The sequence below is a fragment of the Xenia sp. Carnegie-2017 genome, unplaced genomic scaffold, assembly GCF_021976095.1.
Source record: "Xenia sp. Carnegie-2017 unplaced genomic scaffold, XeniaSp_v1 HiC_scaffold_22, whole genome shotgun sequence".
NCBI lineage: Eukaryota > Metazoa > Cnidaria > Anthozoa > Malacalcyonacea > Xeniidae > Xenia > Xenia sp. Carnegie-2017.
Genome location: NW_025813485.1, coordinates 626320 through 647260, shown reverse-complemented (window position 1 = coordinate 647260; position 20941 = coordinate 626320). Strand labels below are relative to the sequence as shown.

General features: G+C 32.1%; 4 protein-coding genes and 1 long non-coding RNA gene across 5 annotated transcripts; 3 read left to right on the top strand and 2 right to left on the bottom strand.

The window, feature by feature from the left end:
* The first annotated feature begins 594 nt into the window (after positions 1-594).
* LOC124445945 (synaptic functional regulator FMR1-like) lies at positions 595-5680 on the top strand. The gene is made up of 15 exons (XM_046996729.1): positions 595-699; positions 784-836; positions 988-1081; positions 1505-1576; positions 2484-2566; positions 2630-2695; positions 2767-2860; positions 3177-3293; positions 3417-3584; positions 3756-3834; positions 3904-4037; positions 4116-4202; positions 4333-4632; positions 4737-4827; positions 4958-5680. The coding sequence occupies exons 1-15, from the start codon at positions 649-651 to the stop codon at positions 5338-5340; spliced, it is 1872 nt and encodes a 623-aa protein (XP_046852685.1). The 5' UTR covers positions 595-648; the 3' UTR covers positions 5341-5680.
* Positions 5681-6287: 607 nt separating this feature from the next.
* Positions 6288-13914, bottom strand: LOC124445943 (methylcrotonoyl-CoA carboxylase subunit alpha, mitochondrial-like). Its single transcript, XM_046996728.1, has 21 exons — positions 13668-13914; positions 13557-13600; positions 13104-13249; positions 12664-12759; positions 12429-12550; positions 12045-12091; positions 11912-11969; positions 11795-11837; positions 11607-11728; positions 11139-11332; positions 10665-10887; positions 10428-10516; positions 10214-10323; positions 9854-9946; positions 9107-9221; positions 8054-8140; positions 7921-7970; positions 7007-7144; positions 6760-6867; positions 6610-6681; positions 6288-6441 (listed from the first exon to the last, which is right to left on the bottom strand). Exons 1-21 carry the CDS (start codon positions 13763-13765, stop codon positions 6325-6327), a joined length of 2172 nt encoding a protein of 723 aa, XP_046852684.1. The 5' UTR covers positions 13766-13914; the 3' UTR covers positions 6288-6324.
* On the top strand, positions 13668-19867 carry LOC124445948. The gene is made up of 2 exons (XR_006948305.1): positions 13668-13733; positions 19608-19867. It is a non-coding gene; the product is annotated as an uncharacterized LOC124445948 (long non-coding RNA).
* LOC124445946 (uncharacterized protein CXorf58-like) lies at positions 13979-16509 on the top strand. The gene is given in 10 exon segments (XM_046996730.1): positions 13979-14106; positions 14426-14534; positions 14686-14780; positions 14937-14992; positions 14995-15047; positions 15118-15249; positions 15368-15443; positions 15516-15648; positions 16023-16161; positions 16239-16509. Coding segments are annotated over 10 exon segments (927 nt in total). The 5' UTR covers positions 13979-14086; the 3' UTR covers positions 16353-16509.
* Positions 17721-19598, bottom strand: LOC124445947 (zinc finger protein ZIC 4-like). Its single transcript, XM_046996731.1, has one exon. It carries the CDS (start codon positions 19226-19228, stop codon positions 18419-18421), a length of 810 nt encoding a protein of 269 aa, XP_046852687.1. The 5' UTR covers positions 19229-19598; the 3' UTR covers positions 17721-18418.
* Positions 19868-20941: the final 1074 nt, after the last annotated feature.

Genomic DNA, 20941 nt, shown 5'->3' with positions numbered 1-20941 from the left:
GGAAGAAGTGTACACCCTTAAAGAAAGTAGTTCTCTTACTGTGAAATTTATACCTTTGTACTGCCACTGAGTGCAGCCTAAATAGCAAGATGGATCTATTATACAAACTTTACAACAGTAAATGAACGAAATTCAACGTTTATATTTCTATACAACTCTATCCTCAGTGAATAATTAATCATTATTTTCAGTAAGAAAAACAAATTCAATTTCGAGGTCTCTAATAGACTTTTTGAAATTATTTGTTCATAATGTCATTTCAGCGATAAATAAGTCGTTAGAGAAAAAATTATTCCAGGGTGTCGTCAATTCATAAATACCAAATGTACGGCCAGCTAGTTTATAATACGCTGACTTTTTAGTAACAGCAAAACACTAATACGGTAAAAAGAAAATAAGCGCGTACTTAGTACGACCAAAATTTTTGTTGAACTTTATCTTTACTTTATGTAAGTACTAAACTACCAATGTACCATCCTGGAAAAATTATTATCATATATCATGTTGTCATCAATATCCTTAACGGCTTGCTTTGTATGAGCCAACGATATCTGGTCAGATAAATTTCTACGACACATTTCATTTAGTCGAAATATTCTTGAATATAATTTGGAAATGTTGCAACCAAATTTTTAGGAAGTATGAAACATGGAGGAGCTCGCTGTAGAGGTCCTGTCCAATAATGGAGGGTATTACAAGGTATTGCGCCTTTTTAAAACTTATTCATTTTATAGAAAAAATGAATACACTAATTTTCTTAAGTTAGTGTATCATTCATTTTAGGCATATGTGAAAAATATTCATGTTGAAGAAGTGACTGTTGCCCGTCAAGATAAGTACGGAAAATGTCAACATTTTAACGTATAGTATTTATTTACTTGTCTTCTATGGGGAAATTCTCATTTTCTTTGTCAAATGGTGTGAATAAAGCTAATTTTTACTGTATACACATGTTTAATTAAATTTATTGTTATATTAAATATTTAGTTGGACAAACGCTACTCGTGTAGAGTTTGCCAAAGTGCGCTTACCACCGGTGTCAAACTTACGCCGCGATCTCTATGTCGATGATATGATAGAGGTAAAATCACTATTTGTATTCTATAAGAATTTTGATTATTTTTGCGGAGATTTAACGTATGTTTTTATCAATAAACTAATATATTAACAGTACTTAACGTATTTCGCAATTCAAGTAATTTATTTCTTTAATTATGCAAGTAACCGCGTGCCTGAACATTAACCTTTAACTTTCCAACTTTGCGTTTTAAATTTGATATTCATTTTATAAAATTGTTATGAACTCATGGAAATGTTGCACACAAATATGTTGTATAATCTCATGTATGTTCAGTAGACTGACTTGAATTTTCTATTAACTGAAATACTTTACAAAAAAATTGAGTTATAATATGAATGAAGAAAATTATCACAGAGATTGAATAGGAACTAATTTGTGATGATAAAGTATGAATTTATGTAAAGATTTCTTCTTCATAACAAGGTCCTGTCAAAAGTTGAAGAGAAAGATCCACCTTGTTGGTGGCTTGCTCGAATTATCTCAAAGAAAGGCGAGGTAGTGGTCTTATATGTTACTCAATGTGGTTGTAAAATAATATCAATATCTTGGGATTTATTTGTATAAATTCTTTCATTATTTTAGGTGTTAAATATTTAATTGTGAATTGTAATAAACTGTGTAAAAAATAGCTGTACAAAGGTTGAATTTCTGTTACAATCAGAAACATTTGTTCATTCTTTCTTTCATTCATTCCGAAATAGTGTAACAGTCTTATTTACAATTACAAGTGAAAGAAAGTTTGCAAAATTTTATTTCATACCTTGTATTTTCCATAATTTGTATGTAGCAGACAATTTTCCATTTTTTTGCAAATTGCTTTCAGACCAAGTTTTCAACTTCACCAAAGTAAAGTCTATAAAGATGTTGTTCTGGCTGATACAAAGCATTTGCATTTTTATTTTAGATTTATTGAGAAATCTTTCATTAAAAACACCATCAGCATTTGAATTTTGGTACTCATTATCTGACATAACAGTGTTATAAGCAATTAACCTTTTCCATAAGTGATTAAAATAACATGTTTTCATGCTCAGTATCTTTGGCTGGCTTAGATAATGCAGAAAATTTGCTTGTTTATTAAAATGGTCTGGCCAATGCATGTTGTACATGAGTATATTCTGTACATTATCAATTAAATATATCATAAAATGACAAGAGTTGTGGTCCTTTTAATTTGTTAAGCTTGTTATATCTTGAGATGCAAAATCAACAAACATTAATTGTGAAACAAAGTTGAAATAAATTAACTATCTAAAGACCAGTAGACCACGCCTTTCATTTATTATAAATTTGTAAATTTGATTTCACTCATCACACTGAGAAAATATGTAGGCCTCTGCATGATGTTTTGTTGAAGCAAACACATTTCACAGTTAATTTATTTTATTTTTATCCCATTTAGTTTTACATTGTACAATATGTTGGTTGGGAGTCGTCCTTTAACGAGATTGTACCCCGTGAAAAAATGCGTCCTGTCAACACTAAGTAGGTTTCACAAACTTTATTTATCTCTATTTAAACGATTTTAATAAGTTGCCTATTTTCTAGTGAAGCGATCACGCGGTCTATGTATAGTAAATGTATAATTGATGTTCCTCAAGATTTGCAGCAAATGTAAGGTGGTGATATATACTGGTACGTTGCTGCTTTGAAACTTTACAAATGCGATTTTTCTTTTTTTTTAGATGCAAGGATGCAAACGTTCACCGCGAATTCAAACTTCAGAGCGGAGTAGCATTGGTGGACTACAGTGCTGAACTTGCTAATCTTATATGTTTAGTTAGTTTATAGTCTTTTACAGTACCCTTGTCATATTTTACGATGTTACAACAGAAATTTCAGCGGTCCTCCTCATTTTTTTTGAAAGTGTTTGCATGAAAACTTGATGTTTTTTTTTTGCATCTAATATTTGACGAAATCAGACCAAATCTTTAACTCCAACATTTCATTTGCATTGATGAGATTTTCACAACTTTTGTTTCTGAACTTTTGAAATAAGTTTGTCTGTAGTGAAATAGCTATTTTTTACCTCGTGGATTCAACGTATTCATAGTTTGCAGTAATCATGTGTTATTTCTATGCTGGCATTTTTTAGTCGCGATCAGAAAAGGCAGTGAAGAAAGCCGCAATACTTAGCGAAATGCATTTCCGTAGTTTGAGAACGAGGTTACTGCTGTACAGCTGGATAAACGATACAGCTGTTCAACTACAGGTTTGACAACGATTAAAAATAGACGTGATGTCATTTTTAGTTTTTTTTGTCTAAGTTGTTGAATGGAGAAGCTGTGATTCAACGCATATCTAAGTATAAGAGGGATAAATTATTATTTTTTAGCATGCCCAAACTCAATTTGGTATTACTGAAGTGTTGAAACTTCCAGAGAATTTAATGGGTCTGGCTATTGGTGCACAGGGAGCAAATATTCAGAAAGCTAGAAAACTTCCTGGTATTCGATCAATAGAAGTCGACGAAGAAAAATGTTCGCTACACATTACAGGCGAAGTAAATAATAAAGCTTACATTTACTGAAAGGGAAAGGGTAAAATTATATCTTTGGATTAAATGAAATTCAAACGTTCTGTGGTATTCTTGCGCCACATATTCACTCTGGAATTCTTGAGGTGAATAATTGACTAAGGAAATGAAAATGTCAGTAATCATTGTGCGTTTCAGAATGAAAGTTGCATCAGTCAAGCAATAAGTCTTTTGGATTTCGCTGAAGAAGTCGTTTCTGTCCCAAAGACGTTTGTAGGTAAGCAAGTATTATTGAAAATTACTGTTTATGCTGTACGTATGACAAATTTTATCGCGTGAACGTCAGGGAAAGTTATCGGTCGAAATGGTAAAATTGTACAGGACATTGTTGATCGCTCTGGTGTTTTTCGTGTGCGAATTGAACCTCCCGAGAACAAGTGTAACGTTGTAAATGAAGAAGATCCTCAGAAGTCTGTTAAAGTATGTACATTGCTTATAAACTACTATATTTGAGAATTTAATACCCATTGGAAAAGTGATTTTTGCTTATGTTTTTAGAAAGAAGTTAATTTCCTGTTTGTTGGTACACGTGACAGTATCGACAATGCAAAAATGATGCTGAATTACCATCTAAGTCATTTGGAGGTAAATATTTTATTTTCTTACGGTGCACAATTTTCACATCATTGTCTATTAGTGATGAAGCGACAATGCGATAGTTTGTTGTGAAAGATGTCGAATGCGTTACGCATTTTTATTACAGTTCTTTTCTTAGGAAGTAGCAAAAATAAAGAAAGAAAAAGAAAATCTTGAACAAAAGTTAAAGAACATGGGACTTTCTCCACAAGCAGGACCTTCATATTTACCTTCACTGGCCGAAATGAGAACTGGAACAAATATTGCTATGTCAGGATTTGAATCATCACGTGATCGATCATTCACTACAGAAAGTTATGCTGGAGACTTGAACAAAGCGCCTGAATTCACCAGTAATAGAAGCGACGAAGTTGACCTGGGACCAAGGATTCGTACAAGTAGTATGAATGAAGCAGGAGTAGAAACGAGGGATTTAAAGGTATAAATGTTCAATGACAAGATGGTTCCCATGATAACCCTCTTGATATTTAGTCAAGATTTACTTAAATTGTTCAAATCATTTTGTATTTAATGCATCTATAGACTGTCACTGGAGCATTACGAGGGATTAAGGAGGAAAGAGAAGACGACAGACACGTTCAATCTGTTCACAATAGAGCACGAGCCACTACTGGTATGTTTACAAGTTGTTTTGGGAGGAAAAAAAGACGATTAGGAGAGATTATTTAAGAGAGAGATCCACCAAAATTAACTTGCATGATTAGTAAAGCGAAAAAGTTGCAAATATTATTTTTTTCTCCAAGATTGTTTGCCGCCAAACCTTGAACGGAATAATTGTCAAAACAATCAAAGAGATCGCTCTTCTAGTGACGGAGGAGCAGGACTTGTGAAGAAGAAAATTCGTCAAGAAAGAAAAGGAATCAATGAAAATTGGCGACAGTCTAGTGAAGAAAAGGATCAAAACTGTACAGTTGTTTTAAATGATTTGGAAACACAAGAGAATGAGATATTACGTGAAAATAAAAATGTTGGAGATTCAAGTCAAAGTTATAATAAAAAAACTAATTATTATGGAACAAACAATAGAGGGAACATGAAACGAAACCACAAACATGAAGACAAGAAAAGTGAAATAGAGAAAGGCTCACGTCAATCTGGAAATGGAGGTGTTCATAACGTTAAATGAGAACAGTAATAAAATTTCATTTAAAATCACTTCTACGTAGTTTATGCTTGGTCAATGATTTCGTGCGCCTGTGTGATTATTCAAAAATAAGCTAGTTTACTTACTGGATATTCCTACGAAATATTCCATTGTAGTTCTTTATTTGTTATTTGAGAGATACTCCTTTTATGAAGTTCTTTAATAATTCTTTATTGGTTATAGTGCTGACCTATAAAAAGTGAAACAAAACAATTTATCTGTAAGATAATGTACAAAAAATACAAAAATATTGTATATATTGGACTAGTCACCAGAATTGCTTTCTATGGTAAAATCTATAAATTGATGTATATACAACATACCTTAATGCTTGAACATATATTACATAAACGTTACTATAGCAACTCTCTCTAAGGATTATACAAATGGATGTATCAAGTTCTGCATTCAACGGTCGCCATCGGAGTTTACATAACACCATCGACATTTTTATTTTCAAGTTTTTTGAACATTATAAACAAAATATCATTTTTTCACGGAAAAGCTCAAAGACGTTAACGTTTATTGCAATGAAAAACAAACCAGATATTCCTTTTAGTTGTAACGTTAAGCCCCCTTCCAATTTTTGCAGCAACGAAAGCCGGCTAAAAATCTGTTCGGGAATGAAATTTGCGACAGTAATCGTTAAATATAGGTCAATATATTTAGGTGTATACATCTAGTATGAAAAGTCTCGCTTGAGTCATAATAAAATTTTAAATAGCAAGAAAAAGACAAATTCTATCATCTCAATTCTATATAGTAGCAGATTTGTTAAAGAAACTTAAGTCAAGCATCCAACAATGTTACTAAAACATAAATATTCCTCAAAAATTAGGGCAAACTTGCACATTCACACAGTCAACTATTATCTCCACACCATAGCACCATAGTAAATTCTATAATGAGTGCGAATGACTATCTTGTCGTTATAATAAATTGAATATTTGTAACATTAAATGTTTTTTAGTTTTTCTCGTCTTCCTTTAGGTATGAGATTAGTACTGAGTTTCTTTCAACTGTGTCACCCACGGCATAATAAACATTTTCTACGAGGCCATCTTTAGGAGCGCAGATTACATGCTGCATAAATAGTAAATTCAGAATTTGAGATATTACTTTTCTTTTATACCCAATTAATGTATGCATGAGATGCAGTTTTGGAAATGCACACTTTTTACAAATACATTTTTAATGACTTTGAATTATAACTTTGCAAGTTAAAACATTTCCCAACTAAAATCTCCTTACCTCCATTTTCATTGCCTCCATTATCATAACAATATCACCTTCCTTCACAGTTTGTCCATTGTTAATGTTCACCTAGATAAATTGCATTTGAAGAAAACTTTTATTGCCTATACAGTCAAAGTACTAACATGTCACTAAGAAAAAACAAACCTTGACGATTGTTCCCGTCATTGGGGCAATAGCATCACCCAAATTCATTGCTTCACATTTACTTTTTATAAAACTAGGAATGAGTCGATGAACTTTATAATTTCCCTCCTAAAATGTTTCGTTAAAATGATGTAAATAAATGATTATAAATTTATCATCATTATAAATGCAATTAATGTATTTTGGAAATTTAACATTTTCAAACAACAATTTTTAACATTTTGGAAATTTATAAACATTTTCTTACCATAGAAAAACAATAAATTGTATTATTGTGTTCAACTACATTTAACTTTGAAACAACGCCATCAATTGTGACTTTTAACAACTTTTGTGAACCATTTATTTCAAGATTACCAAATCCTTTCATAACGTTGTCTCCTATCTTCAAATATATAAAGAAACGCAAAAATGATATAAATAATACAACAATATATAATTTGTTATTGGAAGCTTTTCTTTATGCACATTAGACATAAAGGTTTTATTCAGTGATTTTTGTTTTAACGAAAACAGAAAAACCAGGACACATCGTAAACCATGAAAACGACCTATCAAAAACGATCCACGTTTTCAACTTTGTAGATAACTGGAGGCAAAATTTTATAAAGAATGATAAAACTACGATTATTAAATTAATCTCAACAAGCGCTCGTTTACATCAGCAATAGTAGTCCATGAATTACTAGGAAAGAAATATCACGAGGTAAAGAAAAAGCGTTTCTCCCCTCCCACCCCTCTCCCAAAAAATATGCTTCGTTTAGTTGGTAAAATTTATATTTATAACTTGCATGTGACATTAAACGAGTGATCTAATTTTTGATATTCTTTATTGTTCACTTCACTATATGCAGCCATAGACAGAGTGAATATGTCAAGATGGCAAAGGTAACATCGTGTTTATCATGAAAACATAGAAATGTTAAAACAGCAAAAGTATTTAATGTTTTTCGAGCCATAAAAAGATAAAAGATTCTAAAATCATAATTATACATTTAAGTAGACCAGAAATTCAAAAGCGATAAAATGTATTTGAATGCCAATTTAAGTAGACCAGTAAGGAGGGATAAAATACTATCGACAAACTGCATGTTTATAAAAGTAGAAGACTTTTATGAAAAGCATGACTTTTATCATAACTCTATATTGCATACGTAATACCTGGATTTTAAAAGAATCGTCGTTTTCAAAGGAAAGTAAAATCTCGACATCTGTTTACGACAAATGTTAGCATTGCTTTAGTTCAAATATAGAAGTATACAGAATAGAAGAATACAGAAATACACTTATGTACCTGAATATCCATCATTCAAACTAATTTTCCTTGACAAATCACTGTTCACACGAAAACAAGATGATAAATTCCAAGGAGAAATTATGTCTATAAAGTAAAAATAATCCATCTCAATAATATGTACTTCGTTGTATTGCATTTTTAGGTGTCTCGTTTCTAAACAATACATGTCTATCTGGATATTAAACACCATCCGGTGGTATAAAGGTATATTTCTCACTATCCTCATCAATCCCCAAATATTTTGTGAAGAATATAAAGAATGCATTATGAAGGGTAAAGCCATAATCTATGACAGATTTGAGATGTGGATGGACCTCTATGTGTACTGTAACATGCATTAATTTGTTGACGATGAAGTTTTCCCTCAGTTTCGCGTAATGAAATAAAAACTAATATTGCTGAATTTTTGACTGAAGTTTGTCGTGTGGAGTTGATGGGAAACAAGTGTTTTTACATATAAATAGATCAACAAATAAAGATATCGCTCAACTCAAATCGTAGCTGAAACTTCTTTGGGGGCGCGATTTTCATCGATAGTAGTAAACTTAAAAGAGATGAGCGTTTGATTAACGAGTCAGAGAAATAAGGTAGAAGTTATCATTTTCTTCCGGTAGCATATTTAGTAGGTGGTATGAGGGCGACAAGAGAGGCGAATCTTTGATCGGAAAGAAACATTTGTTTGAGGAAATGCTTTATCAGTATTTGCTATCATGATCAGTAAAAATGTGACTCTGTGGTAATATATTTTCACATGGAACCATTTCCTTCTTTTAAGAATAACCAAAACAGTTGTACAATGAGATGATAAGTGGCAGAGAAAATAAGAGAAAGACAGTGTGTAAGTGAAGAATCCAGTAGTATTCGAAAGGATATTTGGTGATTCAACTGAATACATAGCGAGAAAGCAAGTTGGTAAAGTTACGCAGAATGATGAAACAACATCTCAAAACAAAATAAAATATAGACGACTCATCCTGTGTCATAAAATGGTAAGTAATTGATCATTAATAAGCAAAATAAAGCAAAAAATATCAACAATATCGTCCGTACCATCAAATGACTTTCGTTGTTTTCTTTTTTCCAATAAAATAAGATAAACGGAAGCTCTAGCCAGCAGGTCGGGAGACAAAGATTTCTTCTCAGGAAATAAATCATTATAATAATCCTAAAATATTCAATAACAACGTTAAGTAGACGTAAAAATAACGTTATGTACTATGAAATGCATTCGAACATCCCTCAAAGGGAGAATTTGTACCCAATAACTTACTAATAGAGATTTGAAGTTAACAGAAAAGACCGTATATTTTAGTTATTCATGCACCAAAACTTTATAGACCAAAAACCGAAAATTTTGGGGTTTTTTTCTGTTCAACTGCAGGAGTAAAAGTTTCAAAATAAGATATACAAGGATAGTACAAAGTCTCAAAAAGCTTCTATCTTTTTTACTTAATCTTTAAGGCAACCTTAAAAATGTTTTATAAATTTTTGATAGGTTTCTATTTTAATGATTTAACTTATTTACTGTTATCTTTCACCATGAAAAACCATCCATGGACGTCATGACAAACAAGGATTATCTTCTTTCCTTGTCTCATTTAATGTTCAATTAAAATAATTGATTTTAGTTTTTACACTTACAACAATTAACTAATTAGTCCATTTATATAGTCCAGCATGAACCTCACATTCAACACCCATGTTATCAAATTTTAATTAATTTTGGATAGAAAAATGATTCATATAAAATTGGATGAAAAACTAAATGAAATAAATAAATATGAATGTCATTATTACCTGAATAAAGTCAGTGTTAACATTTCCATTTCGAAATTCTTGGTGATTTGAAAGATTTATTAGAAAATCAAGATTCGTACTAAGGCCAACAATCTAAAATAAAATACACGTCTGTCATTAAATAATTGGATGAATGCCGACAACACAAAAAGAGTCGATCTATTCATCTTCGCTCGAAAGCAATGAAAACATGAAACATTTATTTAAATGAAAAAGATTCAGAGTAGCGAGACAAGAGAAGCAACTTGTCGTGGAAAATAATGTCGCGTCGAATCTGTGGTTATTGTGAGAAATCTGATAAAAGTTAGTAACGATAAAGTTTTGCATTGATATAGATAAGGATATTTATAATACACGTACGTTATATTGACGTAATGAATGAGTTAACAATCGTAATGCTGACGAACGATCTTTAGACCAGACAACCAGTTTTGCTATCATGGGATCATAATGAACAGAAACATCGTCACCTGATCAATAATACAAATATAAATGTCAGTTAAATAATAGATACAAGTTAATTAACAAAACGCTTAAGATAAGCAACTTGAAACTACAGTTTTGAAAAGCAAACCTTGAACAACTCCAGTCTCAATTCTTACAAGTCGTGATGGTAAAGGAGTAGTTAAACTAACTAATGGTCCTGCTCCTGGAAGGAAATCACTGTAAAACAAGAAATACAAATTTAGAAACATATGTTGTAGTCATTGAGTGTTTAAGAATAGGTAACATTCTCATCTTTCATCGATAGTTTAATGAGGTATGTGAAATTTGTTCTGGAAAAATAACGATCAGGAAAATCTCATCTTACTTGTCTGGGTCCTCTGCATATATTCTCGCTTCAAATGAATAACCATTCAAGATGATTTCAGATTGCAGTAGTGGTAATCTTTCTCCAGCCGCAATTCTCAACTGCCACTCAACAAGATCTACTCCAGTTATCATTTCAGTCACCGGATGTTCAACTTGGAGCCTTGTATTCATTTCCATAAAATAGAAATCGTGAGTTTTATCCATTATAAACTCCACTGTACCTATGGAAAATTATTGTAAAATGATAATTGATTCATAAAAATGTTTATATAAATATTTAAGAAATAAAAGATCTTAAGTGTGTTTGCACAGGCTTATGCAAACACAGCTATAGACCAATCAGTGCACGCGTTTCATTGTGTTTATTTTATAAAATTTTTCATAAGTTTTTATTTCTTGCAAAAGAATTATTTCTAGTAAATTTTACAAGAATACGTAAGTACAAGAAGTTAAAAAGAAAACATTAAACAACCTGCACCAGTATAACCAACAGCCTTTGCAGCTTTTACAGCAGCTTCCCCCAGTTTCCTACGAACCTCAGATGATATTCCAGGAGCTGGAGCTTCTTCGATGATTTTTTGATGGCGTCTCTGAACGCTACAATCTCTTTCAAACAAATAAACTGTATTTCCGAACGTATCTCCAAACACTTGAACTTCAACATGTCTGAAAACAGCATAAAACAAACTTTTACATTCATAATAAAAGTTTATAAAAGAAAAACAAGAAACAACAAAATGTTTATCACAACAAAAAACGTGAAGCCAACATAAAAGATTCGTTTCATACCACTTGTCTTTTGTGCATGTTATTAATTACAACGAAAGTAACGTCACATAACTCAAAGGGAAATTACTCAATACTCTTAATGCGTATAAAGCACATTGCTTAGAAACGAAGTTTTGGTGATTAATTAATTGGTAAAGATCTAAATAAGTACCTGGGAGATTCAACAAATTTCTCAACAAGCATGATGTCATCATTAAATGATTTTAATGATTCTCTTCTAGCTGACTCAAGTGCATCATCAAAATCTTCAGCTTTCCATACTATTCTCATTCCCTTAAAACAATGTTGTAAGTTTCAATTTATGAATCTTACAATATCAATGATTTTTCAAATTCTTACTTTACCCCCACCGCCTCTAACTGCTTTTAACATAATTGGATACCTACAAATCACGAGATAGTCAGAATTAAAAATACTAAAAAAATCAATACTTCGTGTCACATTATTGAATCTCACCCAATCTTTTCAGCTTCAGCTTTCAACCTTTCATTTGATTGATCATTTCCATGGTAACCTTTAATAAAGTAAATGGTTTGAACCCGGGAGTATCGTTATTAACCTGGACGATCATCATTTACAAACATGTAACCTTTAATGATAGGCACTCCAGCGTCACTCATTATTTTCTTTGATGTACTAGAGTGAATATGAAATGAACAAAATATTAGAATTATTTGACCATTCAGCTGTTTTGACCGTTTAGGCAAGTTTGCAGTGACTGGAACACCAAACAAACAAACAAACAAACAACATTTGTATACCGGCCAGTATTAATCCCGGGGGTTGACTCGAACACCAATAGAAGAGTTTAAATTACTAGCCCCCCAATAATTACCATTGATAATACATGTCGCTACAAAGTAGGTGACATAGAATATTTGTTAAATCAACAGAAAGAAAAAAATTAACATCCTGACGTTTCTGAGAAAAATTAACATCCTGTGTAAATAAAACAATTATAATCAACCCTAACCTTTTAATTCCCATATCTCTTATGGCAGATGAAGGAGGCCCCACAAATATCACATTCTCTTTAAAGCAAAGTTCAGCAAATTCTGGCTTTTCTGAAAGAAATCCATAGCCAGGATGGATAGCCTGTAATTGATGGTAACAATTATTTCATTTATTTCATAGTTTATTTATAGCACACACAATTTGAAAAACATTGATATTCAAAAAAATATTGAAAGGAAAAAATGGTATTTTACTTGTGCTTGACTTCTTTTAGCAACATCAATTATTTTATCCATTTTAAGGTAACTTTCTCTTGCAAGGGCAGGTCCAATGTGGTATGCTTCATCTGCCTTCAAAAAAAACAAATTTCATAATTTCTTATTGGAAAATGTTTTTCCACATTTTGAAACATTTCAAATGTCATCAACAGTTCCTAACTTCTACATATATCAATACATTTATAACCATAGTAAGCAGACAGTTTAGGAACCAAATACAAATAAATAAAACCAAAAATCAATATTGATATCTTAGTATGTTGATGTTTCAGATAGTCAAGTAAAACAATGACTGCTTTTCACAAAAATTAAGACAACTGATGAGTGGATATGTATTATGCTTTACCAAAAGTGCTTCTTAAATAAGAGATTAAATTATAGAATTATCATACATAATTTTTTTCTTCATATCTAACCATTTTAACATGTTTTGATTGTTCATCAACATCACTGAAAACAGCCACAGTCCTAATTCCCAATTTTTTTGCAGTCTCCATAACGCGGCAAGCAATTTCCCCTCGATTTGCCACAAGAAGTTTGTCGATAGAGTGTTGGCCATTATCTAAAAATGATAGAAACATCACAGCTTTTGCTAGAACAAATTTGCGCAAAAAAAGTACAGTCAAGTGTAAGTAGTCGGTTCGTGAAGGGAGACTGTGTATCCTTGAAAACATGTTTGGTACAAATGTAGCATAAGATTAAAAACATGGCACAAACTAGAAATTTAATTAATACATATTAATTATGAGCACCAGAAACTGTATGAAGAAATTTCATAAAGCAATTGTCTATTTATACATTTATGAACTTTTAGCACAATCAGAAAATTCAGAACATTCAATTTAAAATAATAAGAAATTTAAACAAACCGGTCACAAAGTTAAGTCGCAGAGGTTTTCTTACAAAGTCTATTCTAAAGTTAAGAATATGAAATATTGAATGATGATTAAACAAGACAATAATTCAACAAAATAACAAACTTTTTAAAAATTCTTCTCAAACATCGATCTTTGAGAATTGCCGCCATTTTTATAACTAATGATCTCGTGAATTTAGTTGTAATACCGCTGAACGCCATTGTTACGTTATCTTACAAAAAGATTTGATATTATATCGCATTTTGTTGAATAAAGCAAAAAAACACAAAGCAATTTTGAGATAAGGCTGCAGTATAAGCTTTAAAATATGATTTGAAATATTTGTGTGATGTAAAATGAGAGCCGTCAGTCACCACTAATTAAATTTATTGTTGTTGAATTTGCACCTCCCAGAAAGAGCCCGCAATCATGCATAGCAACATTGTAACAACAAAAACGAGCGTACAATACAAATAAAAGATATGTTTAAAAATGAAGAAAACCTTTAAGAATTTCAACTTTTTAACGCATCATTTACATGCATGTTCATGGAGGCCAATAGGTAAGAACTTATTTTTATCATTTTTCTCGGGATATTTTGTTTTGTTTTTACGTTTTGACTCATTCTAATCTAATTAAGATAAACAGTTTTGGGAAAAAATTTTTACAGCTTATTCGTTGCATGAAAAATCTTTCTTGCACACCTGAAAGACACAGAATAAATAAATTTAAATGTTTCTCTTTGAAACCAAGCACGAACATACTTTATAGATATCCATGAATATTTTACGTTTGTACTTTCCACTTTCACAGCCATGTTAACATATCAAATAGTACGATGTAAAACTTTTTAATACAACCAAGATTATAAATTTTCTTAGTGGTGGTCAAGAAAAAATGGTGAATGCTGTAAAAACCATTGAGAGGTGTTGGTGTTCTTACAGAAATAAGCAGATATTTAAATTGCTTAAATATGCCATCTGTGCAGCGGTATGTGGGGTTATAAATGTTGAAATTGAATCATACGTGTATATCATTGCATAAAAAGCTATTTTTTGCTTATGTTACCTTATAACTGGGACTTTCCCTAAACTACGGGCACATTGTAAAGAAATTTATGATACATTAATTTTTTTAATAGGAGCATTCTTTGACAAAGGAAGTCATGAGAAAACTTTCACCTTGTGAAGCTGCAATTTTAAATGATCCTACATGTAATTCAAAAATTCGTTTCAGGTATGTTCTTCAGTGTACAAGTGTTCAGTGATATTTGACTCTTTCAAAGTGATGAAAGAAACAAGTTGAACAATATTCCAAACAATGAAGTGAAAAATAGCTATTTTTCTGGAAATAAAGGTTATTTTAATTTATTCTTGCATAAAATTTATTTAGGTTTGGAGGCTCTGAGTTTCCTCCCTTGATACTTTTCAAAGTCTTCATAAAATGTGGAAAAATGGTGTTAAATATTACAGTGGAAAGAAAATGATTCAGCCTGCATCAAAGGTGTTTTTTGTTTATTTTTAAGAATCGATAATCAAGGTTACACTACTTCTGCAATGTTTCTGTGCCCTAGGCTGCCGAAGATTCTTGTAGGTTAATGGGGAGTCGACAATTTTATGACCAAATTATTGTTGATTCTTGCCAACATCATCAAGATAAAATTACAGATGTACTTGATATAAATACAATGAAGGATGTTATGCAGGTGAGAAAAAATTATTGATTCACTATTTACATGTGGAACAAGTTATGCTAACTGTACAAATATAATTGAATAATATAGTCATGATGTACCTACTGTTCTACATTCGTTTCTGTTTCAGTATTTGAGTTATTTAGATGAATGCCCACCAGAAAAAGGTGGAAGATCTAATCTTTGGAGACAGTTGACTTTAGAAGGTAATTTAAAATTTCTCTAGTATATCTTATCATCACATTCTTTAACATTTTTTTTTGTGATTTTTTTGAAAGATGTTCCTCGTCACAACATTGTGCATGATGTCATAACTTACATAAATAGTGGAAAAGTTTCTGAAAGATTATTTTCACATCTTATGGCACAAAGAGACAAAGTGGAAACCTTCTTCAGCATCATAAATGACAGGTTGAAAAATCAAACAAACTCAATTGTAAATTTTCTAAAATAAGCTACCTTGATTTGGACTTTGTGTTACATACATATAATAATTTAAACTTTGTATTATTTTAATTCATCCTTATCTCAACCAACAAAACAAAATAAAATTTTCAAAAATCAGTTCTCATATTTTTTCATAGTGCAAGAGTATAGGCCGTCGATTTTCATTACCATAGTGGTCTGTAAACGATTAAAACATCGCTAAATTGAAAATATTTCCTTTTCCACGACGTTTACAATTCATTTTGGCTTTTAATAGAACGGATGTTGTTCGTGAATTTTATGATTTTTGTCTTATTTATTCATCTGTCTTGTCATAAAATAAATGTTTATTTTAACAGTCCTGGTGGCAGACGGCATACAAGACAACCATGTCTAAATAGTAGCAAGTCCACCGGACGTCGATCTCAAGGAGCGAAAAAACGTGTTGAAAAAATGAAGAAGAATTATGTCTATGGTTATGAGAAAAATTGTCCACTGGTAATATTTTTGTGAATTTCTTATAATATATTGTAAAATCAGTTATATTCAAATATCAGTTGCATTGTTTTAAATAGTGTGAAGACCATGAAAGAGACAGTATCACAAACAATGAAAACTTTCTCAAAATACTGAAGATTCAGATTGGGAAGATGAAGCAGATGAACTGTATGAATGGAGTCAAGATTTAACATTGGACGATCTTGGTTTAACTTCTCCTTTGTGTACTTAAAATGAGCATTGATATATATAATTAATGTACTCTATGTTTTATGAAAGAATGTTTTTATGCAGTGCGGTGTACTCTATGTTTAGTATTGGGAAACAAAATCATTGTCAAGTTGCTTATTTTATTGTGTCATTATTTATCATCCTCAGGGAAATAATCTATTTGGATAGAGTTGATTATTTTAAAAACATTTGCAATACATTTTATAAGACGAAAATTTTATCCTCCTTCACTGTTTGACCTTGAAGCGCTGTGACAGGGCAGTCCAGTCTAGTTCACCGAACGACATATGAACGCTGCTTTTTAACGCCGAAAGATTACAATGTGATTAAATAACAAAGCGCACAATACAACAAAAGTTTAATAGGAATACATTCCTCGACTTTTCTACAAATATCAGTATAAAGTACAGCAGCGTGTTCTCCAATGTACGATACGTTAGCAGAACTAAACCCAGTCACAGCACCTCACGGTCAGACACAAAAAAGCCAACTTAGACGCCCAAAAACGATACAATTTGAAACGATTTATTTTTTACTGACGAAAACTGGAAAAGTGAAAGGCAATCCGTACAAAACAGCAAGGACGAGAAAGAAAGCAAGCTTTGTTTCAGGTCAAATAATGCCATATAATAAACCTTTTAATAGCCTCGCTTTATCAGTTTTTACTGAGAAATATCGGACCTCTGTCTTTTTGTACAAACTTCGCCCTATGGGATCGGTATGTACAAAAAGACGTCGGTCCGATATTTCCATAGAGACCTCGAGCTCGGTTATTTAAGAGCTTAGTAACTACCTTCATCGCAACCAAGAAAACTACTGGGTTTTTCGAATAAATATCTGCAGTTCTACCACCATTCTATAGATATTTATAAAACTGATTGTTTACAGTTCACTTTTTTTATCAAAAAGAGCAAAACGATCATCAATATACCAATAACATTATATTTCAACTTGTACTGCTTTTCAATTACATTTTTTGCGTTTTTGGCTATAATTTTCATTTTTTAATAAAGATATTTTGTATGTTTCTGGGTTTTAAACTCGTGCCTGAAAGGTACGAATAAAATTTAGCATTGAAGTATTTTTAACACCTTAATTGAAATTTAACACCCCAAGAATTCGCAAAAATTGTTGGAAAAATTTTACATGCCGTGTCTTCTCTCCGAATCTTTGAAACGTAGTTTTGGATAGCTAACACTTTGGGTAGCTATACAGTTTACACATTTCGACTCGCTGTAGATGAACCCAGAATCATTTCGGTATTTTAAACAATGACCTGCGTATAGCCGTATGTCTCGTCGCACTAAAGAATGACAATGAAAATGTTGTGCGCAATAAATTTACAGCATTGTTTAATGCTGTTTGGTTTTCACGGTATATTGTTGGCATCATAAAAATACTTAATTTAAACATTTTATTTAGAAAAAGCAATTGTTTTTCATTTTTTAAAAGAATTAAAGTACATATATATTTTGAACAAATAATAAAGACGTTCATAGCTATTTTAAAGCGATATTTTCATCTTCTAAACAGACATAAACGTAACGAAAATATAATCTATTCTCATAATTTCTACTTACAATAACATATGCATACTTGTTTATAAACAAACTGTATGAAACGCGAAGAGATACTACCACTAGTATCAAAATATTTCCCGCGCGTGGTTGAATGGTTATTCATAATGGAATTTAAAATGTGTTGCGTCTTGTAGTAATGTTTACCTTTAAGTACAGGTGATACGGTCTTGTGAAGTAATTTTTGCCGACATCTTTGTCCAAAGATCAAGTATAACATATGATTTTCACCTGACCTTGCGATGAATCGAACAACAAGCCCCTCATCATTCGACTCATACTGTTACTGTTCTCTCAAAAGTACGGCGTTTCAGCGCAGTAAAAGCCTGACTTTTATGTAGCAAGCTGAATTCATTTCTATAGCTAAAGTGCGCACTTCTGCATAATCATTTGAATCTGAATCATTTTGCCAAAGTTTATTTGAGCATGTGTTCTATGTAACCTTTCCTTCACGCGTTATTTTTCAAAACAGGATTAAGTCTGTTTTTTGGAGATGTATTACCATTTGATTGTTCAACATTTCCCGCTGTGTTTGCTAGTTTTTCGCTGATATACCAAGTAGTATCACCACCACCTGTGGTCAGCGACGGACATAATCCTTCAGTCTCGCCACTAACGAGTAGGGAAGTCGTCATACTTACTACTTCTTTTGCAGACGCATGTGCCTTCATGTGTTTACGAAGAGAACTTGGATGCGTGTAGCTTTTATCGCAGCCTCCAACTTTGCAGATGTAAGGTTTGTCTGAAGTGTGAACATGAGAATGCTTTTTACGATCGCTGGAGTTTGCAAAGCGTCGATTACAGCCTTCAAATTCGCAAACAAACGGCTTCTCGCCCGTGTGTATTCTTTTGTGAATCTTTAGGTTTTCGGAGCGCGCAAAAAGCTTACCACAATTATCAAATGGACAACGAAATGGACGTTCACCAGTATGTACACGCAAATGATTGATCAGTTTATATTTTGCTTTAAATGGACGGCCTTCACGAGAGCATTGATCCCAACGACAAATATGACTTGAAGTCTCCGGGTTTGCAACGTGTTCATTAGATAAATGTTTGACAAGATCAACAAGACTCGTAAAACTACAACCACATACGCAATTGTCAAGCTTACCCTTACTAAGTAACCATTGACATGTAAGTTCTTGCTTGATATCGGTTTGTTTATAATAGGGAGTAAAAGCACCACTTGTTAATGTTTCAATTCGTGAATTAGCGACAGATTTTAGATTGGTTGATGGTAACACGTTAGAAACCATTGTTGTGGTGGTATTTGAAAGGATAGCATGACCATCTGTTGATACAGTAACATCAACATGTTCTGTTTGATTTACAGGACGAAGTGCAGTAAGTGAATGAGTTTCTTCAGTTCCACTATTCCCATTATTAGCCAGTTGACTTGCAATAGCAAGACTTAAACCATGATTTTGAAATGAAGGTGTTATAACTGACGCTTGTAAAGCATGATGAAACGTTTGTTCAGGATTGTTATTCACTGCGGGATGATGGTCCCTCCTAAGAAACAGATCTCTTGCAGTGAGTAGCGACGAAAAGGGAGGAATTCCTGCGTAATTTGACTGTGGGCTGGTATATGCCACTTGAGATGCGCTTGTGGTATGATTTAGATCAACGGGGTAGCCATGTACTGCTGCTTGTCCACTGCTGCCACTAACAACGTTCAAACCTTGAAGATGAGTTGCGCTACCATCAACAAACAATGTTGGATGAAAACTTAACGATTGTTGTTCATCAACTTCGCTTACTGCGCGCTGAAAAGCCATATTTGTGTAAACATTTTGCTGCGCAATATAGTCAAATCGTGCCATTCTTCCGCAGTCTATAAATAACAAGTTCAAACAATGATGATGTAAATTAGGAAAAAAAAGATTAATTCAATCTTTAGGCAAGCAACTTATTAGTTGGACTGTCTACTGAAAAATTGAAATGGCGAATATTTCGCCAATACTTTCACACTTGGTATGAATAAGTCAATTTAATTGGACGTAAGGTCGTTGAATGACAGCCTCAAAAGAGACAGACGTTTGTTTTACGGTTTAATAAAATTAACCGGAACTTGGTACCCTGCTGCGATACAACTATTTCAAAATAATTGAATATTTTAGCATATCATATGCTTCGCTATGGCATTGAAAAAGTACGGTAAGTAGCGTACTTACATTGACTGCGAGCAATTCATACATTGAACCATCTAAACAGACAATAATCAGCGAGAAATTATATTTTGTAGAATTCATACTCCTGCATTAGATCGGTAACATGAAACCAATGTGGAAATTGCAATAGATTTTGACCCTATTATTTTCATAATGGTACAACTCACATGAAATAACGTCGCAAAACTTCCAATTTCATGAATCAAGAAGACATAAAACACAGCCTTTTTTGTTCATAAACCAATAGTTGATTTCGTTTCATTATTATATGTAAATAAGTTTTTTTAGTCGTACCTTATTTACAATAGTGGTCATGAATTGTATCAAATTTGTGAAAAGTTTATCCTCGCAGCTGAACTCCCTCCAAAAGATAACAGACGTTTGACAACAGGTCTATATTTTGCACCACCCATTGTGAAAAATGACACTAAGTTTATGTTGATGCATGAAAACTAAGAAATTTTTGCCAACAATTAATTCAAACTATATCATTTTGAAGGACAAATTAAAATTGCTTAATACAGGTCTGTTCAAATTTGTTTAATCTCTCGTCACGTCATATTTCAAACAAACGCCGATCGAAAAGAAAAATGAGAAACGTATCTTACTATAGTAACATCATGAATATTTAAGTTTTCCTGTTATTCATTCCATCCATTTCTGAAAATTCAACAACAATTACTGAAAGGCCAACAGGATAATTAAAACAAGAATATAGCATATGCTATGTTGTATCATCGCATTTCTTTGTTTTTCTTTTATCGTTGCTGGATGCAAAAAAAAAATTACACATTGTTT